General features: G+C 39.6%; 1 protein-coding gene across 4 annotated transcripts in view; it reads left to right on the forward strand.

Annotated features, from left to right (window-relative positions):
* PRPF18 (pre-mRNA processing factor 18) overlaps positions 1–25938 on the forward strand; it is a 51422-nt gene that overhangs the window by 15745 nt on the left and 9739 nt on the right. For 3 of the 4 annotated variants that reach the window (XM_007081238.2, XM_042991095.1, XM_042991096.1), the window contains exons 2-9: positions 1674–1751; positions 4484–4588; positions 7196–7309; positions 13360–13506; positions 15024–15092; positions 17022–17162; positions 17288–17359; positions 19679–19834. In XM_007081238.2, the coding sequence (XP_007081300.2) occupies positions 1674–1751; positions 4484–4588; positions 7196–7309; positions 13360–13506; positions 15024–15092; positions 17022–17162; positions 17288–17359; positions 19679–19834 (882 nt within the window). The remainder of the gene's footprint in view (positions 1–1673; positions 1752–4483; positions 4589–7195; positions 7310–13359; positions 13507–15023; positions 15093–17021; positions 17163–17287; positions 17360–19678; positions 19835–25938) is intronic. The other variant, XM_042991094.1, reaches the window with a different exon arrangement.

A 25938-nucleotide genomic window follows, 5' to 3' on the forward strand; every position in this document is an offset into this window, starting at 1 on the left:
TTATAGGATGAACCTCCATCTATCCTTGTCTCGTGTTCTTTTATAAACAAGATAGGATCACACCCAACAAAATTACATTTGGGTCCTTAATACCATTAATATCCTCTCACGTTCAAATGTTCCCAGTTGAATTAAAATATGTACGTAGACATTTTTACAGTTGGTTTGTTCAAATCAGATCCACACAGAATTCACTTGCTTGTTAACTTTGTTAACTACGACTCTTGGTTTCTTTTAATCAAGAACATTTTCATTCTCCCCCATTTTTTTTTTTTAATTTTTTTTCAACGTTTTATTTATTTTTGAGACAGAGAGAGACAGAGCATGAACGGGGGAGGGGCAGAGAGAGAGGGAGACACAGAATTGGAAGCAGGCTCCAGGCTCTGAGCCATCAGCCCAGAGCCCGACGTGGGGCTCGAACTCATGGACTGCGAGATCGTGACCTGAGCTGAAGTCGGATGCTTAACCGACCGAGCCACCCAGGCGCCCCTCTCCCCCATTTTTTATGCCAGTAACTTGTTAGAAAAACTGGCTACCTTGATAAACGTCCCAGTATTTGCTTCCCAGTGATGGTGTTTCGCTTATTTCCCTATTCCCTACGTTTCTAATAAACTGTAAATTAGACCTAAATGGTTAGATTCACTTGCAGCTTTTTGGCAAGAATACTTAGTAGATGTGCTGTATACTTCCTGTGTGTATCACAGGGGAGACACACAATGTTTTCCTGATGCCAGGCTTGATCAGGGCATTCAAGTGTAGCAGTCTAATCTGCCCGTTGTTCACCATCAACCTTTCTTGTCATGGTCCTGGCATCCATGATCGTGGCCGGAGTGAATGAGCTTGGGAACTATGAGGTACTGAAATACATGTATGGAGGTACCATTGAGGTACCCTTATAATTACTACTAATAAAGTAGGGCAGTATCTTTATTTGAGCTAAATCATTACTGGAATAATATCCAAATGGCACAACTGTAGACGGAACAACGTCCAAATTAGGGAATGTAGATTTAACAGCAAGAATGATTTTGTATGTAGTATACAAAGAACTAACTTTTTTTTTCTCCTACAGACTTAGAGCTGGTTTCATAACATTGAATCATATAAAACAAATAACTTTAAACGATCTTGCTAATTGCTAATAAAGACTCACACCATTTTATGTCTAGATTAAGAATTAATATGATTTTAAGAGTTGATCAGTACAAATATAATTAATTGGTACACAAAGATTCCAAGTGACAAAAAGATTTTGGACACACCCTAGGAGCTCTCTGGGTAATGGCAGTTAAGATGTCAGATAACAGTTAACCATAATCTTTGATTGTTTCTGTTGGAAGAAAATAATTAAAGCATCCTATTTTTTGTAGTTCCTAATGAATTCATTTGTAGAAATTATCATTGAACCTAAACATTGGGGAATTAAATGAAAACAACGTGAACGTTTGGAAAATATTGTTGGTTTCTTCTCTTTGCTGGATATGCCTGTTAAAATGATACTGCAAGAAAAAGACTTCATACTTAGAGCAGATAGAAGACAGATGGCATGTTGAGGGATTCAGTATAATATACCCGGCTTTACCATGCTCTTGATAAACTCAAGTGTTGGTAGGTTGCCTACGGAACATGAAATTTTACCCAGGGACCTATTAACCTATTTCTTTCTTCAATAGGAAAATAAAAAGTATTTCAAGCGTAGTGAACTTGCCAAAAAAGAAGAGGAAGCGTATTTTGAAAGATGTGGCTACAAGGTAGGGCTCTCTGCTTTTGTGTTAAGTCGTATATTTCTGAGTTTAAATTTATATAGCTGTTGTTAAAGTGACAAAATTATTGATCTCTGTTCAATTTATCAATGTTATACGTTAGCCTATAAATGAGAAGCCATCGGGAGAGGTAGGAGTTTTTTTCTTTTTTCTTTCTTTTTTTTTAAATCTTGAATTCAGGCAAATACATGCATGCCTTCTGGCTTGGAATGGTTTGGCTTTTGTGGACAGCATGAAGTGGCTTGAGATCAAAGCTTGAATTTTGTTTCTTTGAATTTTTTGGGTCTGATTCCGCCTCATCTTCATCTCCACCAACCACCAGCTCCTCCCCCCACCTCTCCCAATAAAAGTCCATTTTAAAGGGTTTCAAAACATTTTACTCATTCGACCACAACCGAGGTGGTAGCACCTTGTGGTGTTTCCCCACTTTCACTGGAATATTTTAAGCCATTGTTTTTATGTTTGCATTGTTAATAGTTCCTTTTGGCCCCAAGTACCTCTGCCTGAGGCAGAATGCCGTGTAACACTGTGCTTTTGTGTGATAAGGTCTAGTGTGTAGAGAATGTATAGAAATATTAGAAACGAATGAGTGGCCTGGAAGACTGTCTATTTTAGAGGCATGACTCAAAGTGTCCTTGAGGTTACCCTATTATCATCCTATCCAACTCTTCTAGTTGAATAACATACTGGGGTTTTTATTGGGAGGGGTTAAATGTTATGAGGTGAAGTTGAGGTTTAAATCATTTTAAAAGAAGACTGTATCTAGTTTAATACTTTCTTAAACAAGACCGAGAAATTGTGTTGAAATACTTGTGCCAAATCCTAAATTTGACAGTAACTTTTTGCTTGTGAACCATGTGTATAATATAATACTCTTGTGCATGTAATGGGGAAAGTCTGGAGATCAATTTATCTGGCATAGCATTTCTGAAAGGAAGCATGAGGAATGCGAATGGTATGTATATGCATTTGGTTTTATTTCGTAGTGTGGGCAGGGGGCAGGTATTGGAAATGTAGTTTTATGTTTCTCATGGATGTCTAAAATACAGAAGTTTGCATTTTTATTTTGATATTTTCCATAAATGTATGGATTTCACTCGCTTCTAGCTTAGGAAAAATAAAATACATTTTATGTAAATAGCCAGCGAATGGATACCAGGACAGAAGAATTCTCATCTTTTCTTGTCCATTGTTGTCTAACTCACACTTGGTCTGGAATGAGAATCGTTTACCATGGATTTAGTCTGCTGACTTGTTGCTTTCCCAGATGCCTAAATTTGAACCTTTTCAACGTTTTGGTCAAGTAGGAAAAGAATTAAAACCAGGCGGTTTTGCTTTGCTTACATTGCTTCAGTTATAGGTCAGTACTTTTAGCTTCTGTAGAGAAAAGCACTAAAGCAGAGGAACTACCGTAGAGACACTGCTGGTGGCATTGGGTCCAGCGGACAGAACGTAACTGGCGTTCTGTAATTAAGAGTGCTTGTCATCCCGAGAGTTTTGGAGAAATGCCTGTTTTTATGCTTAAAGAGAAAGCACAGGCTTTTCTTTCTAAATCGTGTTTAATATTTCCTTTTTGGTAGTAATGAAAATGCAGCATGTCTCACTTCCATTCTCTTAGGAAAACTAGGTTCCATTTTTAAGGCTTGATGCCGATTTCGTTTGTGAAAATACAGGAGTTGATTTTTGTACCTCAGTTTTCTGTCAGCACTGTTAACATTAACATAACAGTTAGCCATGAACCATAGAATCAGAAATGATATCATTTTTAACCATTATAGCCTTCTTAACGGAATGTGAGTATTTCTTTAATGTTGGCCTTCTATTTTTTTTTTTTTTTTTTTTTTTTAATCTTTCGGCATTTGAAATTAGTCCTATGATCAGGTGGGAAACCATGTTTCAGTATCTTTTTACAGACTACACCTTGGGGCTTACGAATTGTTGAACTTAATTTTCCTAAACTGTGAGCTGGACAGCAGACTCAGTACGTGAAAAGATCCCTCCCGCCCCACCCCGCAGGTTCATACATACAAGAATGTCCATTCTTGGGAGCGGGGGTGCGGGGTGGGGTATGAGGAGAAAGGTGCTGTCTCTCTGGTTGGTGCTGTTGTGCTGTTATTTCCCCCCAAGGTTCAGAGCTCGGTCTGTTGGCACATTGTGTGTAGCTTTGGGAGTATTTCCACACGTCCAGCAGTGGTCTCGGTGCTCTTGGAATCCCCCCTTTCAAAAAGGGGGGTAGGAAAAAGCAGGAGCTTGAGGCTTCACAGATTTCTTAGAAAACACTTTTTTTTTGTTTGTTTATTTCATTAAAACCCAGAACAAGGATCAAACAACCCTATGAGGTGATTTTCTCAAAGAGGAGAAGCAAGTTGATGGTTTTTAAGAAAAGAGTTTAACTTGTTTCGAGTCTAGGGAGAAACGAGCCTAAATTTTAGCCCTTGTAAGTTTTAGATTTTAGAAATCATTATACATCTGTCGCTTTTCAGTAGCAAGGGTGCTATCTCCTTGTGTGTGTGCTTGCTGGCTGTGTCCCTGAGACGGCGAAGTTTGATGAGTTCTCAAATGCAGGCACATTTATTAGGAGTTCCTCAGTGGAACATTTAGGAAACCTCCAATATTTAAAACCTGTTTAATTTCCATGAGCAGTTAATGCATAGAATGATCAGTACTAACTGTATTATACTGTAAAAGCTGAATTTGATTTCTTTTGGCTATTAATATAGATACAGCCAAAAGAGGAGAACCAGAAACCATTAACTTCTTCGAATCCTGTGTTAGAACTTGAACTTGCAGAGGAAAAGTTACCCATGACTCTTTCTAGGCAAGAGGTAAGTTTATGTATGAGTGTTTCATGAAAAAAAGAAAAACCTCCACAGCATTTGCATTTATTTCCATTTCTTTCCAGTAAGTTTTATGTCATTATTGCCTACATAACGTGACCTACTGGATTAAAATACTGTGCAGTATTCATGAAGTTCTAAATCTTTGCTTTTCTTGTTATTCTTGAACTTTTAAAAGAATATGTTTCTAAACTTTAGAAACTAAACACATTGTTCTAAATAAGTGTATATATTCTAAGTAATTATCCTTAAGTTACTTGTCTAAATTATTTTACTTTATTTATTTTTAGTTTTTTAAATGTTTATTTATTTGGAGAGAGGGGAGGAGAGTGCAAGCAGGAGAGGAACAGAGAGAAAGGGAGAGAGAGACTCCTAGCCTGCGCTAATGGTGCAGAGCCTGACGTGGGGCTCGATCTCATGAACCATGAGATCATGACCTGAGCCGAAATCAGGAGTCAGGTACTTCACCGACTGAGCCACCCAGGCACCCCTAAATTGTTTTAAAAATACCGTTTTATAACTTCCTCTGAATATGTCTTAATAGGTCAAAACACAGAGATCTGTATAATTTTTTATGACTACATAATTTCCCATAATATTTTTAAAGCCAATTATTCTTTTAAAAACCAAATAGTGGGGCGCCTGGGTGGCTCGGTCGGTTAAGCGTCTGACTTCAGCTCAGGTCATGATCTCACAGACCATGAGTTCGGTCCCCGCGTCAGGCTCTGGGCTGATGGCTCAGAGCCTGGAGCCTGCTTCCGATTCTGTGTCTCCCTCTCTGTCTGCCCCTCCCCCATTCATGCTCTGTCTCTCTCTGTCTTAAAAATAAACGTAAAAAAAAAAAAAAATTTTTTTTAAATAAAAAATAAATAAATAAAAACCAAATAGTAATGGTCCTTTAGATTGCTTTAGCACATCCCTCTTAGAAATCATACTAAGATGAGCATCCTTCTACAGATGGCATTGCGTGCATGCTAACGTATGGTTATTTCTTTTGGAAGATTTGTGAGAAGCATGGTTTCTGCAGTCTGTTGAGTAAAGACTGAATGTTTCTACGACTTGGGGTACATAGGACCGCCAGGCTCTGTAGACAGGTTATGCTACTTTGTGCTCTCAGCTACAGTGCTTTTTAGACTCTAGTCAGGACCAACTGTTCTTTTTCTTAAAAAGCCAAAAACAACAACAAAAAAATCTCAAGAAAGTCATGTGACATAAAGAATTCAAACTATGGGGCGCCTGGGTGGCGCAGTCGGTTAAGCGTCCGGCTTCAGCCAGGTCACGATCTCACGGTCCGTGAGTTTGAGCCCCGCGTCGGGCTCTGGGCTGATGGCTCGGAGCCTGGAGCCTGTTTCCGATTCTGTGTCTCCCTCTCTCTCTGTGCCTCCCCCGTTCATGCTCTGTCTCTCTCTGTCCCAAAAATAAAATAAATGTTGAAAAAAAAAAAAAATTTTAAAAAAAGAATTCAAACTATATAGAGCGATACAAAACAAAAATGAACTTTGAACGAAAGGAAACTTACAGAGGAAAGGATGATCTGACTCTAAAAGCTGTCATGTGAAAATTAGGTGAAAGGAACTTGGAATACCTAGCCCCGAGAGAAGAATATTGGGGACACAAAAGAAAAAAAAAATCCATTGACAGTAGCTGTAATTTTGGAAAAGAATTTAGTGTTCTTGTGGTTGCATAAAGTAGAACTAAGGCATATTGGTAGAATTCTGAGGGAGGGAGGTTTTAGTTTATTTTGAGAAGTAAAACATATGTGAAAGTATGTGTCCAAAATTGGGACGGCCTGTTTCATGACGAGGTGTGATCCCTGGCATTTGCCCGACGGGCCTGGCAGAGGTGTTTTGGAAGTCATGTCTGCCTTGATTGGAGATAGCATTGGATGGCCTCTTCAGCATCTTTTTAATACGAAGCTTTGGTTAATTCAGTGGGAGCCCTACCAGTGGTTTCTGTGCCACTATTTATGTTTCCAGATAAAATTCTTTCTTGTTACTTGAGAACAATTTTGGATCAACCTTTATTTTTCACAATTAAAATTTATTTTTTTCTTATGAGATGCAACATGGATACAAAGAGTGTATAAAACATGCGTGTGCAATATAATGGGTAATGACAAAAAAAACCCCAGGTAACGATCACCCAGGTCGAGAAAGAGTATTTCCAGCCCCTCAAAAGCCTTACCGGTGCCCCGCCCTGATCCTAACTCCCATCTCTTCTGAGGGTAAGTTTTTGGTTTTTAATGTAGCATTACAGTGCTGACTCCAGGCTCTGGTCAGTGAGTTCTTGGATGACTCTAGACTTTATTTTCCTTCTGTATTTAAAAGTTACCACTCCCTCCCATCTTCATGCTTTTCTTATGTATTCTGTTATCCAGATGGAGCCTTTGCCGAAACAGCCAAAGTACGCAAAACACGTTAGAGATTTTCAGATGTGACAGTAACTCACTAGATCTGTTCACCGAAAATTGAAGAAAAAATAAGGACAACTGACTTTTTCTATTTCAATTTTGAAATAATGTATTTGGTAACCTAAAGGAGGAATTATTATTACTAAAAACATAGGGATTACTATTATTACTGATTTTTTTACTAGGTTATCCGAAGATTGAGAGAAAGAGGAGAACCAATCAGACTATTTGGAGAAACTGATTATGATGCATTTCAGCGTTTAAGAAAAATAGAGATCCTCACACCGGAAGTTAACAAGGTAAGAAGTCAGGACAAAACTCGGAGAATATCACTGTACCACATAAACTAGAATAGTATGGGGTTTGAGCACTTGCGTTGTTCTAGGCAAAAATGGAACAATGAAGTTGCCAGATTACTGCTGCTGAAGTAAATCTTTAACGTTTAATTTTTTAAAAAGCACCCGTCTAATTTAATTAAAAGCACCTGTCTTAATTAACGGCACCTATCTTAAGCATACAGTTCAGTGCATTTTGACGAATTCATGTAAGCATGTAACCACCACCCTTATGAAGATGCACAGTGTTTTTCTCACACAGGAAAGTCACCTAGTGCCCCTTCTTAGCCAGTCCTCCTATTCCATCTCCTCCATGTGTGCACAACCACCTTTGAAAATTCTGTCACAGTAGGTTAATTTTGCTTGTTCGAGTATGTCATGTAGATGGAGTCATGAGAGCATGTCTGGCTTCTTACTCTGAGCATAGTTTTTAGATTCGTCGTTGTTACTGCAGAAATCAGTAGTTGTCATTGGTGATGATCTTCATTTGTCTGAATATGCCACCGTTTGTGTCCAACTTTGGGCTATTAAGAATAAAACTGCTCTGACTAGTCTTTTTTTCGTTTTTTTTTTTTGAGAGAGCACGCTTGCGCGCCCAAGTGGGGGAGGGGCACAGACAGAAAAAGAGAGCATCCCAGGCAGGCTCAGCGCTGAGCAGTGTGGGGCTCAGTCCCATGAACTGACATCATGACCTGAGCCGAGATCAAAAGTCGGACACTTACTCAACTGAGCCACCCAGGCACCTGCACAAGTCTTTTTTGGGTCTGTGTTATTTCTCCTGAGTAAATAAAGGTTACATCTCTTGGTAAATACCTGAAGTAGAAGGGCTGAATAGTAAGAGTAAATGTATGATTAAGTTCTTTAGAAATGCCAAGTATTTCCAAATGTCCTCAGCCTTTTTTATTGTAAGTGTTTTAAATCGTAACCATTCTCTTGTAGGTGTAGTAGTATTTCAGTATTTAATTGTGGTTCTATTTATAGCTCCCTGGTAACTAAAGGTAATGAACATCTTTTCATAGACTTACAGCCCGTATATTTCTCTGTGCAGTATGTGTAAAAATCTTTTGTTCATGTTTTAATTAGGTTGCTGGCCTTCTTACTTTTGAATTCTAGGAGTTCTTTATATATTCCTGAATACAAGTCCTTTGTCAGATATACAGATACATGTTTTATGACTCTTTTCTGCTAGTTTTTGGCTTACCTATTCTCTTCATGGTGTCTTTTGATGGGCAGAAGTTTCAAATTTGGATGGAATCCACTTCTTTTTTATGGTTGCTGCTTTTGGTGTTTTGCTTAAGAAATATTTGCCTATCCCACGGTTTTGGAGAGATACGCTTCTGTATTTTGTCTAAAAGGTTAATAGTGTTGTTAGCTCTTACACATAGGGCTCTGATAAGCATATGGGTTGTCTTGGTGAATATTCCATGGACTTTTGAAAAGACTGCATTTTATACGCTTGGGTAAATGTCAGTTACCCAATGGTAGTATTGTTCAGCTCTTCTGTGGCCTTACTAACTAATCTGCTCTGTCAGTTACTGAGGGATAGCTGGGGTGACCTATGGCTATGTAACAGATCACCCCAAAACTTAGTAGCTTCCGACAGTTTATTATTGTAAAATCTTTCTTGGTCCTATATGACTAACAAACCATCCTGAAACTTAGTAACTTAATTAATGATATCTCACAATTCTGTAGTTTGGGGGTACACTGGGCAGTTATTTGCTTGTGTTCTTGCATGGGGTTGCAGTCAGATGAGGGTCGACTGTGGTCATGTGAAGGATCCCTGGACTGACCTCCCAACTACATGGTATCTTAAAGGTCCTTCCACGTGGTAGGATGTGTCCAAATTTCCTTCCTTTTTAAGGCTGAGTAATACTGTGTTGCGTGTATGGATCCCATTGTTTTTATCCATTCGGCTACAGTGGACATTTGAGTTGTTTCTCACTTTTGGCAGTGAATACTGCCGCTGGCTTTGAACATAGGTTTACAAATATCTGTTCAGGTTCCTGCTTTCACTTCTGTGTACATACCCAGATGTGGGATTGGTGGATTATGTAGCGATTCTGTGTTTAACTTTTTTCTTTTCAAGCATAAATGAATTTAAAAATTTTCTTCAGTTTTGTTTAATGTTCACAACAATCTTTTTAAAATTTTCAGTCCTTTGGAAAACCTTAACTTAGGGGCACCTGGGTGGCTCAGTTGGCTGAGCATCCAACTCTTGATTCTGGCTCAGGTCATGATCCCAGGGTCGTGGGATCGAGCCCCGCATCAGGCTCCATGCTGAGTGTGGAGCTGGCTTGACATTGTCTATCCCTCTGTCCCTCTCCCCTCTTCTTGTCTGTATGTGCACCTTCTGTCTCTAAAACAAAACCTTAAAGTCTTAGACTGGTTTTTGTGATGCTTCATTTCACCAATATTTATTTCTCTTCTATATCCAGAGTCTCCTTCCTTGTTTGAAGATAGTATTAAAATATTAATGTGAACTATGAAATTATTATGTGATTTAATTTTTCTACTAGTCATACTTAATTACTTGAAAATTTTTCTAGTTATTAGTATTTATTACAACCTGCTGTATTTAAAAAAATTTTTTTTAAATGTTTATTCTGAGAGAGTGAGCACGAGCAGGGAAGGGGAGGGGAGGGGCAGAGAGAGAGAGGAAGGGAGAGAGAATCCCAAGCATGCTCTGTGATGACAGCGGGGCTTGAATTCACAAACCATGAGATTATGACCTGAGCCAAAAACAAGAGTTGGACGCTTAACTCTCTGAGCCACGCAGGGTGTCCCCAACCTGTTGTATTTTAATCTTGCTCAAGCTTGTCCCAGATGCTACAGAGTCTATTAGTACATTTTTTAAAACAAATTGAGGTATAATGGATGTATTAGTTTCAGGTATACAGCTTAGTGATTTGATATTTGTGTATATTGTAAAATGATCACCGCAGTAAGTCTGGTTAATATCTGTCACCATACATAGTGAAAAATGTTTTTCTTGTGTTGAGGACTTTCAAGCTCTACTCTTGACAACTTTTAAATATGCAATACCAGGGGCCCCTGGGTGGCTCAGTCGGTTAAGCGTCCGACTTTGGCTCAGGTCATGGGCTCACAGTTCTTGAGTTCGATACCCATATCGAACTCTGTGCTGACATCTCGGAGCCTACTTTGGATCCTCTGTCTTCCTTTCTCTCTGCCCTTCTCCTGCTCATGCTCTTTCTCTCTCAAACATAAGTAAATCATTTAAATATGCAGTGTGGTATTAACTGTAGTCCCTGTGCTGTGGCACCACATCCTTGTGCACTAACTGCAAGACTATTTTAAGCTGATAACAACTTAAGTGTGATTGAATTTTAAAGCTTTACATTTTTACTACTGTCTGCCACGTCTTAGGTTTTTTGATGTCATATTTTACATGTTCTTACCTTGTAAATCCTTTAATTCTTGTAGTTACAGTTTTACTGCTTTTGTCTTGAAATCTTCCTACTAGCTTTGTAAAGTGATCTACTACCTTTATAATACATATATTTACCTATTTCAGTGAGATTTATACTTTCGTACGGTGTTACTAATTAGCACTCTTTTCTGCTTAAAGAAGGCCCCTTAACATTCCTTGTAAGGCTGGTCCAGAGGTGATGAACTTCTTTAGTTTTGCTTGTCTGCAAGACTCTTTCTGCAATTCTGAATGATAACTTCCTGGTAGAGTATTCTTGTTTGGAAGTTTTTCCTTCTGGCACTTCGAATATATCGTGCCACCCCCTTTGTTCTGCAAACCTGCTAAAAAGTCTGCCAATAGTCTTATGGGGGTTCCTTTATACACAGCAGGTGGTTTTTCTTTTGCCGCTTTTAACATTCTCTCCTTGCCTTTCTTTACCTTTAGACATTTTAATTAGAATGTGTCTTGGCGTGGGTATGTGTCACTTTCTGAGGTTCTCGCCATACCATTTTCCACAGCAGCTGCACCATTTTACATTTCCAGCAACGAAGGGTTCCATCGTTCCACATCCTGGCCAGTACTTAATGCTTACTGTTATTTTTGATCATAGCCGTTCTGTCGGGTTGAAGTGTTATTTTACTGTGGTTTTGATTCGCATTTCCCTAATGAGTAGTAATGTTAAACATCTTCTTGTTTGCTTATTGGCCTTTTGTGTGTGGTCTTCTTTTTTAATTTATTTTTATTTTTTTGGATGTAGTCTTCTATTTAAGACCTTTGCCCATTTTTAATGAGGTAGGGTTTGTTGTTGTTAATTTGTAGGAGTTCTTGATATATTTTGGATATTAGTCATTATCATATTAGTAATTTACAAGTACTTCTCCCATTCCATGGGTTATCTTTTCACTCTGGTGATAGTATCTTTGCAGAAAAGTTTTCATGTTTGATGAAGTCCAGTGTACCTATTTTTTTTTTTTTTTTGGCCTGTGCTTTTGGTGTTGTATCCAAGGGATGATTGCCAAATCCAGTATCATGAAGCTTTTCCCATGTGTTGTCTTACAAGAGTTTTACAGTTTTAACTATTACATTTATGTCTTGGATCCATTTGTGTGTGTGTTTTAAGAGTTTTATCATTTTTTTTTAAATTTTAACTTGTTTTATTTTTTTAAATTTGCATCCAAATTAGTTAGCATATAGTGCAACAATGATTTCAGGAGTAGATTCCTTAGTGCCCCTTACCCGTTTAGCAACCCCCCCCCAAACCCCTCCCATAACCCTTAGTTTGTTCTCCATATTTATGAGTCTCTTCTGTTTTGTCCCCCTCCCTGTTTTTATATTATTTTTGTTTCCCTTCCCTTATGTTCCTCTGTTTTGTCTCTTAAAGTCCTCATAGGAGTGAAGTCATGATTTTTGTCTTTCTCTGACTAATATCACTTAGTATAATACCCTCCAGTTCCGTCTTTGTAGTTGTAAATGGCAAGATTTCATTCTTTTTGGTTGCCGAGTAATACTCCATTGTACATATATATAAATACACACACACACACACACACACACACACCCACACACACACACACCACATCTTTATCCATTCATCCATCGATGGACATTTGCCTCTTTCCATACTTTGGCTGTTGTCGATAGTGCTACTATAAAATTGGGGTGCATGTGTCCCTTTGAAACAGCACACCTGTATCCCTTGGATAAATGCCTAGTAGTGCAATTGCTGGGTCGTAGGGTAGTTCTATTTTTAGTTTTCTGAGGAACCTCCATGCTGTTTTCCAGAGTGGCTGCACCAGCTTGCATTCCCATCTTCGATCCGTCTCGAGTTAATTTTTTTTTTAATGTTTACTTTTGAGAGAGACAGAGTGTGAATGGGGGAAGACAGAGAGAAAAGGAGACACAGAATCTGAAGCAGGCTCCAGGCTCTGCGCTGTCAGCACAGAGCCCAACACAGGGCTCGAACTCACGAACCATGGGATTGTGACCTGAGCTGAAGTGAGATGCTTAACTTACTGAGCCACCCCGGGCACTCCTGTTTTGAATTTTTATGTGTGGTGTAAGGTATTGGGTCCAGCTTTAAGGCTTCTGTTTTTATCAAGTGGTCACAAACTGGATGTGAATAGAATGTGGAATTTGCTGATTTATTAGAAACCTAGTAAAAGCCCAGGATATAGATGAGATACTAGTTGACATTGCTGAATGTTACAGGAATTCAGAATAGTTGTGGTAAGGCTAGACATTTTAAGTCAACTGGAAAAATGGGTTGAGGGCTCACTTTCACTAGACCTCACTAGAAAATTAAAGCATTTGTGAGTATTCTCATTTGCATTTGTCACACATACACTTTATTTTTCTGACCAGGGGAGCTGTTGTGCATACATTCTTTCATATTTAAATATGTTCATGATAATTAACTTTGGACACCGATGATAGCTGTGTAATAAATTGAAATCTTACTTGAGTCCCTAATTTTACTAAGCTCTTAACTACTTGTGGAGGAAGAAAATGACTTGGACTTAGTGAAGAATCAAAAGTGAAATACCAGTGAGATTTCATAGGAGGTGTAATTTTTCACCCTTCTCAGGGATTGAGAAATGATCTGAAAGCAGCTTTGGATAAGATCGACCAGCAATACCTCAATGAGCTTGTTGGTGGCCAGGAACCTGGAGAGGAAGACACACAGAATGACTTGAAAGTTCATGAAGAAAACACCACAATCGAGGAGTTAGAGGTAATCTCTACGCCCACCTGTCTTCATTCCCTGGCATACCTTCCATTCCCTGGAGAAGATTCCTGAGGTCATCGGGTTGCTCACTTCGGGGCACAAAGGCCCATTTGAAATTTCATGCTTTTACTTATCACTCCCTTTTTCCTCAATGTCCACTCACATTATCCTACTTCCTGCCTCCAAAAGTAATCATTTGGCTATGTTTGACACGCATCCTTGTATCTGTTGATGGTCTTGTAAAGCCAGTAGTGTTGTGTATGCCTGTGTTTTGAATACTTATAAATGATACTTTACTGTGAAACTAATTTTTTTTTTACTCTTCTTTTCCCACTTAGAAGTGTTTTTAAGATCCATCCTTGATGTTGCACGTATATCTAAACCTTTGAATTAACTGCTGCGTAGCATTTCGTACTCGGTGGCATTCACTGCCTTGTACTTTTTGCTTCCTCCTGAGAGCTGGCTTGCTCCGGCTCCCTAGTACCACAGACAGCTTTGTGAGGAGCAGTCTTGCACATACCCCTGTGAACTCAGAGGCAGGGTTGCTGGGTTAGAAATGTTTCACTTGTCTAGTACTGTCAGGCTGCTCCCTAGAACGCCCATACCGGTCTACACCCGCATCAGCAGTGTGTGTGTGCCCTTTGTTTCCACATCCCTGCCAGCACTTGGCAGTATCTTGCTTTCTCATTTTTGCCACTGTGATGAATATGGTGTGATACGTGTAATCTTAATTAAAAAGCAGTGTCGTACTATCTAAATATCTAGCTCAAGCTAAAATTATGGCTTAGTTTAAAGCTTTAACTGCTTAATAAAACACGAACTGTTTTTTTCTGTTATTTTTCTGTTTCCTTTCATTCTTGGCTGCACTCTGCATGAGTAAGATCATAGTTCTGGTAATTGTGTCCTGTCTTTCTCCCCCTCACTTATCTATGCACCCTAAATCTGACAGAAAAAATTAGTGTGAGGAACCAGTTCTGAGCTTGTTTTTTTCTGAAATAGCTTTATTATGATAATCACTTATTATACAGCTTACCCATCTAAAATATTCAGTTCACTGATTTTTAGTATATTCGCAGGTTGATGGAACCATCATCACAATCTAATTCTAGAACATTGTTTTCCTAAAAAGAAATCTCCGTTCCATTAGTAGTCCTCAAAGCCCCATCTTTTGTCTTTCGGTTCATAAAAGATGGCCTACTCTCTAAATTTAAATGGCAAGGTGTATTTTCTTTTTCGTTTTTTTAAGTTTATTTTGAGAGAGTGTGTGTGTGCACGAGAGGGGCGGAGAGAGAGAATCCCAAGCGGCACAGAGCCTGACACAGGGCTCGATCTCACGAACCATGAGATCATGATCTGAGCTGAAAGCAAGTTTTGTTTTTTATCTAGAAATTCCTTAGTTGTTTTTTTTTTTTTTTTAAACAGCAGTTAGTTTCTGTAGTAAAGATCCGTGTTCAACTCACGTTGATAACACGTATTCTGTCGTTGCTCTTTACGAATGACCGGAAGCATTCTGTTTTCTGCAGGCATTGGGAGAGTCTTTAGGAAAAGGGGATGATCATAAAGACATGGACATCATTACCAAATTCCTTAAGGTACGTGTTTTTGGGCTACGAAAGAAGGACGTGTGGGTTGGTTACGAACTGTTCTTTAATTTTTGGACCGTATTCAAGGGTCAAGGACTGGAGAGGGAATCCCTCGTTAAACGTGTTTTGTAGGTACCTGGTTTCCAACACTGCCGTGCACTTGGGTAGAGAGGTTAGTCTGAGGGGATGTACGTGTACTTGCACTGTGGCACTTTAAAACTGACTTATCGTAAACACACAGAAAAGAATCACAGCGGTGGAACGAACGAGAAGTTCGGGGAGTTTAAAATTTTTTAAAACACTCCAGGAGGGAGTGCAGTGAGGGGCTTGTTCCAGAAGCTCTTACGAGTGGTGATGGCAGTAAGGAGAGGAAGGAGGTGGGAAGACCTTGGCAGTGGACAAAAAAGCAAACACATCAGCAGCCTTTCAGAGACTGCTGGTTTTCTCAGTTCTGCAGATAGCTGCGTATTCCCGCTATGGTTAGCTCCATCCGTCTCTGGCCGTGGGATTTCTTGCTTTCCTGGGGTAGGTAGCGTGTGTGCAAATGTCAGATTCATTTTAGCACTTATTCACAAACCATGTTCATGCCAAGAGATTTAAACACGAGAAGTGCTTTTACTTGTGTTTACTGTTTAAATACAGTGTATTAGTCATCAGGATTCTCAGTCTGTTGAGATGGCATGGAATTAGGTAGGGCTTGGGAGCTGGCGTGAGCTGGAATTTCCTCTGGAGTGACCACCTCTCCTCTCCGGACGGAGGTTGAGCATTGGTGATGCCCCTGGGGTGGTACGTCTTCCTCCACCTTCCCTGGTTATCTACCTCTAGAAAGGGTGCTCTTTGCATTTAAACCCAAGGGGCACTAGGCCTGCTTTCCAGGGCTGGGAGAGGGGAGGGGGGATGAGTCATAGTTGATTTATTTTCTTTTTCCTTCCTTCTCCTTCAGTCAGGTGGTTTAGTGGGAATATTTAATTGAATCTCCTCTTTCCTGCAAAAGTAGAAAGTCCAAACAGAGGCATACCCCATGTTATAGTGCTTGGCTTTATTGTGCTTTGCAGATAATGCGTTTTGGCGTGTTGGTTTATTTTACAAATTGATGGGTCTGTGACAGCTGTGCTTCGAGCCAGTGTACTGGCATCGTTTTTTCCCAGGAGCGTTGGTTTACTTTGTGTCTCTGTGTCACATTTTGGTGATGCTTGCAATATTTCAAACTTTTTCATCATTATTACATTTGTGATGGTGAATTGTGATCAGTGATTAGGATGTGAAAGCACAGATGATGGTTAGCATGTTTTAGCAATAAAGTATGTTTAAATGAAGCCACATACATTGTTTTTTAGACATAATGCTGTTGTACGCTTAAGAGACTACATTATAGTGTAAACAGAACTTCTATATGCACTAGAAAACTAAAAAAATTCATTGGGCTCTTGCGATATTTGCTTTATTAATGTGATGGTCTGCAACCAAACCCGCAGTATCTCTGGGATGTGCATGTGCTGCGCCAACATATTTGGGAGATTGATTAAGTATCATAGCACATATGCCATTATGGCAAATAAGTCTCGGTGGGTTCAATTTTATATAATAGAAATACGAATAAAAGTTTATTTCTGTCGAGATATTTCTGTGAGATATGATAGTTGTTTTTTTTTTTTTTTGAGAGAAATTATCGTTGAATTAGGAATATATATAATACACACACACACACACACACACACAGGGAACAGGGAAGTTTGTGACTTGCCAGAGGCACTGCAAAACATACCTGGCACAATACACAGAAATAATTCATTAATTAAACGGTAATTGAGGATATTTTAATTAGTCAAGAAATATACTCTAAAGATGGTAATATGTTGTTCCGTATTTTAGAGAACATTTAAACTTTTTGAACCACTGGGTGGCATTGTAGTCTAAATTTGCCCATTCTTTCTACAGTTTCTCCTTGGTGTCTGGGCTAAAGAACTGAATGCCAGAGAAGATTACGTGAAGCGCAGTGTGCAGGGTAAACTGAACAGTGCCACTCAAAAACAGACTGAGTCCTATCTCAGACCCCTTTTCAGAAAGCTTCGGAAAAGGGTAAGGTTCCTTGGAAAATGCTTCTATTAACTGATTTTTAAAAAAACAATCTGTAAAGAGTAAATGCAATCTTGAACTATACACAGTAGCTTCCAAAAATAGTGATGATGTTTTTTCTTTTCCAGAATCTTCCTGCTGATATTAAAGAATCCATAACAGATATTATTAAGTTCATGTTGCAGAGAGAATATGTAAAGGTACGTTACCATGCTGTGCATCAAAATCACGGTATGAGCCTGTCTAGGTTGTGTGTGTGGATTATGTTTATTTAGCGTGGGAGTATTTTACATAGGAGCTTTAAGAGTAAATGTGAGTAAACGTGAAATGAATTAATAGTGACAAAATCTTTTATTCTCTAATGTATTGTCAGCTTTATTTTTAGACATTGATAATAAACTTTCTGACTACACTGGTTTTTTAGTCATTTTTAAGGTAGGTGTAAAGATTCTTCGGAGCATGAACTGGATATAGGCAGTGTTCATTTCATGAATGGGATTGGATTTCAAAGATTGTTCAAGATTATGGCTTGGAACAAATTTTCCCATAGAAACAATGTTATGTAGATTAGTTTCCCAGGCCAGCTATAAAAGCCTACTTAATCCGTAATATAGCTAAAGTATTGTACTAATGATACAATGGAATTTAACCACCCTTTATACTTCTATGAGAAAATGTTCCAAGTAAGGCCGCCAGAATTCATCTCTCCCATTTCAGAACAGCAACAATAGCAGACCCCTTGTTAGGGACGACTTTACCCCTTGTCCCGGTGTCTTTCCTCCTGAATGGGCTCTAGGAGGTGGCGACAGGGAGAAAGCGCTCTTGTGGCCCGGAGTTCCTGGAGCCGACTTCAGAAAGGCAAGTGGAAGGCTGTCAGCTGGCGGAGGGGAGCACAAAGAGAGCGGCCTGCTGTACCGGTAGTGGGGATTGGATGAGTGCCCCTGCATCTGGGCCATAAGCAGAGTCTGAAGCGGAAGCTTCTCATGGCGGTGCCTCCTGAGTGTGGGAGTAGGGAATTTCAGCGTGACGGTTCCAGCGGCTGTTCCAGAGCAGTAGGTGGGGCTCTGCCAGACAAGTGGCAACGACCGGGCTTACGCCTGTGCTCTGACCATCTCTTCCCAAACACAGGGCCGGCTGGCACCTGTGGGTGCTGCAGCCTCATGCTGATGAGGCTCCAGTAGTGATTTTACTCCTTCTGTTGGAGAGCCGGCTAGTTTCATCGAAGGAAATGTTTTTGTGTTTTATGTCTATCAATTTTATTCTTGGATAGTTTCTGTTAGTTGCATGGTGCTTACTAAGGACAGTTGCCTCGGAATGGGTAGATGAGGTCACCATCCCTTCGGGAAGAAATCACTTGTCTACTAGTGAGCGTGCCTTCCCTCTTGTTACTTTTTGCATTTGCATATTTGCGAATCAGGTGAAAGTTCATTTTGCGTAGAGCGCAGAAGAACCAAGAAACTTGAATAACCTATTTGGACAATTTTCTTTAGAAATTTGGGGTAATCAAATACTGGAAATTCTATCAGTTAATACCCAGTGTTAAAATTTGTACAATTCAGAATCAGTGATATAAGTATGTAATGGGCTTTTAAAAATTAAGCTTTCTAAAACTACTGAGTAGAGCAAATTCAAATTTAGGGTAGAAAATGAACTTCTAGTTAGTCTGTTGGTAGGCTAATTTTTTTTTTTTTTTAATCAGCTCTACATATCATACACATAGGTATTGGATTTATAAAATTAGAATATCTTTGAGACCTGACGGTAAGCGTCTCTGAAACCCTCGGGGTCTTGTAGAATTTACTTGATTTCTCTTTTGGTTTTCTCCTTTTTTTCCCCTCACAGGTAGCTGGGCTTGGTTTAGAAAAAGAGCCATTTGTCTTCATTGGTTTCTGTCTTTACGTTTTGTAGCTTTTATTTTAAGGTTCTTGGCAGGTGGGAGGTTCTGAGGGGCCAAAGTGAAACGATCTCATCCTTAAACTATTCGACTCGAGGGTTAGTATTTAATCTCTGTTTATCCATCTGCTGTGGACCCTGTGTGATAGTCCCAGCTCACAGAGCCCCCACTGCATTCAGAGGTCTGTGCTGCTGTGCAGGGAGTGGATACAGTTGCGGGTTGGATTATGAAAAACCACTTAACCTCTGTCTTCTTTGTGACCACCTGTGGAGAAGACTGGGTCTAAAGGTGACTCAAACTGGAGTTGGTGTCAGTGCATCAAAAAACCTACCTGGTAATTCCAGATCTGAAATGTATTAATTTCCAGTGCACAAAGGTTGCAAAGGCATGTTTGTCTTTTTACTCACAGGATTAGCTTTGGTTTCTGTTTTTCCAGGACATTTGTGGTCCTGGGAAGGGCAATCGGTCACCTCATATTTGAATTTCTTTTGTTTGAATAATGGGAATGGTAATACTTTCAACATGCTCAGGAGATGGATGAAGATTATGTCATAAAGGGCTGTGAAATACTTTAAAAATATGGACCAACCCAGTATTTTTGCTTTTCTGATCTCTTTCTTTTTAGGCTAATGATGCTTATCTTCAGATGGCCATTGGAAATGCCCCTTGGCCCATAGGGGTCACTATGGTTGGTATCCATGCCAGAACTGGTAGAGAAAAGATCTTTTCTAAGCACGTTGCACATGTTTTAAACGATGAAACACAGCGGAAATATATTCAGGTAAGCAGTTGGGAGGGAATGAAATTGCTCTGGAGGTTAACATGCTCCGATTCCCAAATCGTAAATTTTGAGAGCAGGAGAAGAATTGTAGCAAATTGGACATAGCACAGTAGGACACAAGGCCGCTTTTCCTAAGTACTTGTATTTAAGACCTCTTCACTGCATAAAATGGAGCCCTTGTAAGTTTCATACATAACGCAAGACAGGGTGAGGGGTTGTACTTTAATTACCATAGCACTGAAATAATGCTGCTTCATTTGGTTTTGGGAGTTTAGTGAAGAAGGACAAATTTAGACTGTTTAGCAGTAAATCTCATTTTGTCACTTCCCAGCTAGATTTAACATCTACAGGGTTAAAAAGAAGGAATGAATAGTAAAAATTTGGGCCTAATGAATGTAATTATTTTTCAGTAACATTTAGACAGAAACAGGTCTCAAATGTTGATAGTTTATTTTCGTACAGTCCTATATGCCTCATATAAACTTGTTTGCATTATTGTTGGGCAAAACTTTTTTTCTTAGTGGGGAAAAAAGTCAACTGTTACGCAGCTTTTGCCAAATTGTCAAAAGTCCCAGATTGTGTCTGTATAATGACTTATGCCGGATGTTACTTCTGAAGCTTGAAGATGATACTGGGGAAGTTCACTTAAAATGTAAAATCCACTTAAAATGCATAACGTGCTTTCAGATTTTGTGCCAGGGAACAATTATTACCATATTCATGAATTATCTTGCTATGTGATTTCAGTTCCAAGTGCTAAAGATTAACTTGTGTGTCATGCTTTATGCCTTATTCATATATATTAGCATTTTCAGATAGGAGTTCAACCTGACTCCCTAATATGAATTGTAGAATTTATAGAGTCCAAAAATACTTGTTGAAATTCAAAGACCTTTCCATTTTTTAATAATAACCAGTGACTGTATTGAAGGCAAAAAGCTTTTATTTGGGGGAGAAAAAGTCATTTGGCTTTAACAATAAAAAAATTTCCAGTTGTTAAATGTGTTAATTGTGTTCAACTGTACCATAGCCAGAGCCATAGTGTGTATAACTACATAAATTGTCTCAAAGGCAGTATTTTGTTTTTCAGCAGTGGTGTCATTTCTACTTCCCCACAAACTGATTTTCTCCCTAAAATCCATCTAGTAGTTTTTAAGATTTCTGATTTATTTTTGGAAGCTATATAATGACCTTTTCCCCTTCCTTTGGTCTTCGTTTTTAATTGTTCCCTTCCCATTTAAAAAATCCTTCTTTTTTTCCCCAAGATGATTAGGGAAAATTGGTAAACATACTGAGAACTTCAGGAAGGTGTCTGACTTAAACCCGATAATATTGTTGTGGACAGATGTAAATATGGTAATACAGTCAGGTGCATTCCTACCTAGCTGGTTGAGTGTGGGAAGCCGTGGAGTACTGAATAGATCCATGTCTGTCGGGTGGATGCTGGTGAGATGTCATGGGGTCTTAGTCACCTCAAACTGTCCTGTTAAACATTTTAATGACTGGTTTGGTTGACTATACTGAGAGGTTTATTTATTGGATTTATGGACAGCAAGAAACAAAGAGTAGGGTGTGTGTTAAGGTGGAGAAGATGTTGGCATTCCAGAAGTTCTTGAAAGACTGAAGAAAACAGATTCTAAAAAAATAATATTGAACAAGGATGACCATAAAAAAATCTGGATCCAATGACCTAGTTGCTTGAGTATACAATCTGAGCAATGTATACGAGAAAGGATTGGGGAATTTAGTAGGCTGTATGTGCAATTGAACGAGTAGTATAATATGACTGCTACAAAGTGTAATGATAGCTTGTATTTCATCATTAGACATAATGTAGCATAGGTTCCAGAAGTCAAGAACATAGTTCTCTGTTATATACCCGATCTAGAACAGTACCTCATTCATGGGTGCTCAATAAATATCTGCTGCCTGAATGAATACCATATGGGACAAGAGATGTGAAAATGTTCCTTTTTTACTCCTTGAAGGAGACCGTTGGAGGGGATCTGAGCACAAGAGCTGTGGATAATAGAGGAGCTCTCTGGTGGGATGGGGAGTAAACTTGGCCTGTAGTTTAGGACCGGGTAAGGTATAGGAAGGAAGGAGGACCTTTCTAATGAGTGTAAGGAAACAATAGTTCTCTTTTTATTGAACTTTTATTTTGAAATAATTACAGATAGACTCACAAGAAGTTGCAAAAAATAGTACAGAGAAGCTTTTTAACAGGCACAATTGCCCTGAGACAGGAGTAGAGCCACTGGGAAGATGTGAGGGAGATCCCTACCACTTGATGTTTGCAAGCATCAAGTTAACTTTTGCTCTTTTTTCCCTAATGTTTATTCATTTTTTTAAAGTTTATTTACTTTAAGAGAGAGCAAGCAAGCAGGGGAGGAGCAGAGAGAGAGAGAGAGAGAGAGAGAGAGAGAGAGAGAATCCCAAGCAGGCTCCACACTGTCAGCGCAGAGCCCAGTGTGGGGCTTGGGACCATGAACCCTGAGATCATGACCTGAGCTGAAACCAGGAGTCAGATGCTTAATGGACTGAGCCACCCAGGTGCCCCAAATGTTTATTTTCGAGAGAGAGAATAAGTGGGGGAGGGCAAAGAGAGAGGGGGATAAAGCATTCGACGCGGGCTCTGCCCTGATAGCAGTGAGCCCGATGCAGGGCTTGAATTCACAGACCATGAGGTTGTGACCTGAGCTGACGTTGGACACTCGACTGAGCCACCCAGGTGCCCCAGCTCTTGCCCTTTTGGCCCTTTGATGTCTTTGATTCTTCTCTGTCATTTCCCTTGAGGCCACTGCTTAAACCTAAGGTTGCAAACCCACATGCCCATGACAGGTAGTAAGTGAGCTGAGTGTTAAACACCTGACCCTCTGACATTTGTTCTCCTACTTTTCATAAGGACACAGATAGAAGCATTGTTTCATTTTGTCTCGACTCTGACATGGCAGGGGACGGTGCAAGGTAGTGTGAGGTGTCAGCCGATGCTCGCCCCCGGTGCCGCTGGAGTCCCTTCAACTCACGGTTCCCTTGGAGGAATATGGGTCAGTGTTCCATCTTCCTCTCTTTTTAATTAATTTTTTATATGTGCCAAAGATCTTATTTTTTTTCCAAGATATTGTGTGCTTCTATTTTTTAAAATATTGGCACCAAATTTAAAAAGTTAGCATTGTGTTTGGACAAACAAAAATGCTGATTTTTGATGTCTTAAAATAAACCTATGGTGCTAAACAGCTCGAGGCCAAAGAATGCTGCCCGTCCCCCCCAACCCCCAGTGGCAGAGTTTTATGAAATTCTTGATTGTGATGAGCTGACTGGTTTGCTAAGCTGTCTTTTGAATCTCCCTCCTTGTTACTTTGGTGTTGAGGTGGGGTTGATTTAGAATATCTTTTTTGTTTTTTTAATGGACTATCCTTAAAAAAGGGATACATTAAGTATATTAAAGTCAGGGGTTGACAAACTTCATATTAAAAGATAGTAAATATTTTAGGCTTTGCATTTCCTAGGTCTCCATTGGAACTGTTGAACCCTGCAGGCTGTAGTGGGAAAGAAACGGGTGGCCTGCGGACCGTAGTTTGCCGACCTCTGGTGACTACCTAGCCCAGACATATTCTGTGTTAAGGTATTTGCTGAGTAGGTAATTGTGGAAGTCATTTAATAGGCCCAGTATTTCTTTTTAAACTGAGCTATGATAAACCTAAATGCGTGAGGTGTACCAAACTTAATTGTACAGTCCAGTGATTCCTGATATATGTAATTTTTTATCTAGACAGGAGAAAAAGGTGGAGATACAGAATGTTTCTAGTGGGACCCCAAAAGTTTGTTCATGCCTTTTCCCAGCCCAAATTCTCTTCCCATCAGAAGTGACCATTTTTCGGACTTGTGTTACTATCGGTTAACTTTGCCTGTTTTTGGACATCATGTAATGGAATCTTGGATGTATGGAAAAATTATTTTTGTATTTAGACATCCTGGTGAGAAATATGTGTGTTAGGAAGTATGGCTGAAAACAATTCAGGAGGCTATTTTATAGTACCGGGATTTCATCTTTGGGTTTTCTGCAAACCTCTATAGAATTTAAACTGCGAAAGTTGTTTGAAGTGTTCTCTTGCTCACAAAAATTAAACGCACCACAGGGAGGGTGTTTTCACCGTGCAGATCAAAGAAAAGTTGTATAGTTTATTAGCTGGTCTCAAATCTGAGGTTAGATTCAAATTGGTGGTAGTAACTTCAAGAACTTTGTTTGTTCTGCCAAATGCAGATGTAACCTTTGGCCCAGATTTGAGTAAAGCTTCTTGTATACAGATTATAGGAGGCTCTTGGTTATTTAGAGACCTTATAATTCAGTCATTTAAAGACCTCTCTTGAAAAGGTTCATATCTTGGGCATGCTTGTCCGTAAAGAAGAGAAGGAAGAAAGGCTGAAATTGTCATCAGGCGGCTCTGCTCTGCAGGCTCACTTGCCGTGTTTCCTCGCCTTGGCCTGTGGCCCAGAAACCTGGCTTTTGTCAGTGACATTGACAGTCTCCCTTGCTTTTTGGCTTCCGTTGGGTTGGTAGTGAGAGAGGCTTGAAGGCATTTTGTAGGTGGGAGAAGAACAGGTCAGAAGTATTGATGTCCCTGGCTTCCTCCCTGTGGGGTCAGTGAGGGCTGATGGCACCCCCTCCCCAAGGCCATGTCTTCTCTCAGGAGGCCATCTCCATACAGTTACTTCTGGGTTTCGGTAACTACAGTCCTTCTTGCCCCTTCAGAGCGCAGGCTGGCTACAGCTTCCCAGTAGTGCTAGTTCGGGGACACTCTGCTGTCTCTTGTTGGGCCCAAGTCCTGCCCATGCCTTTGCAAAATTGTTGGAATTACTGCCATCACATGTTCAAGTTTGATCGTGCTCTTTGTTTCCTGATGATAGTGTCCCGAATACATGTAGATTAATTGATCTGTGTACTGTATTATAACACAGATTTCTTTGGTGATTAGATGATGAAGGAATAATACTCCTTCCAAATACTTTTCATGAGGTTTCACTGTTATGAAAGGCAAATGTCCTGTAATCTTCTCTGGTGAGTTGTTGTCAGTAATCCAGATTAGTAAATTCCCTAGTAAAGACATCATGTCAACATTTTCTGTCAATTAGTCCAATCTATATTTCAGGTTCTGGGTATGTTTCGCCTACACTAGGATTTGCCAGATTTATTTGTTCATGGAATATTTGTGAATTTATAATCATGTGTTGCCGAAAATGGTATAGCAGAAACTTGCATTACTGCACTGAGTGGCACAACTTGATCTGTATGTCGAATATACAGTATCACGGTTAGCTGCTAAACATTCCCTGTGCATCCCTGTGCAAATTATACGTCACACTTGTGGGCCGTGTGGCTTCATGCTACCTCCTGGTGTTCTTGGCTGTGCTAAACCGTTTCTTAAAGGCAAGTTACCTCATGATAACAAACTGTTTACCCATGTAGTACTCTCTGCTGTATTACATTTTTAGAGAAAAATATGGCTAGCATTTATCAATCATACACATCACCTTTTAATATCATAGAATGCCAGTGTTCAGTAGAAACACATTTTGGGGAATGCTGATCTAAGCTGTGTGTGTTTCGTTTCAACTGGCAGCTTCACTGATAACAAATATTTAACTTGGGGTATTACATCGTCTGTTTCTTAACTACATGCATGAAAAAAAGTCAGATTGCCTCGTCTCCTGAAAGCCTGGTAATCAAATAAAGGAAATCTTTGCCCAAATCGGTCCTTTGGTATAAATTTTCACCTAACTTAGCTAAGCGGGCAAATGCTGTTTTCAGAATGGGATTATCACTGGTCATTGTACTTCGTTGTCACTTTCTGTGAAATGATGAATGAGCCTGTGAACTGGAAATACGTTCTCTTCCAGAAAAGAAGCATCCAGACAGGTGAGAATGAGAGCAGCTCTGTTCTTACTGTAAACTATAAAGGCACAGTGAGTCAGTCCCAGGTTACCACTTGTCTCTAAAGTTCCATTGAGTTCTGCAGATACTGGAAATTTTTATACTTTCAGCACTTGCAGTGGGACTTTTCATCATCCCAAGTAGTGAGATCCAGATGAGTTACTTAAAAGGC

Source organism: Panthera tigris, chromosome B4 (genome assembly GCF_018350195.1).
Source record: "Panthera tigris isolate Pti1 chromosome B4, P.tigris_Pti1_mat1.1, whole genome shotgun sequence".
Lineage (NCBI taxonomy): Eukaryota > Metazoa > Chordata > Mammalia > Carnivora > Felidae > Panthera > Panthera tigris.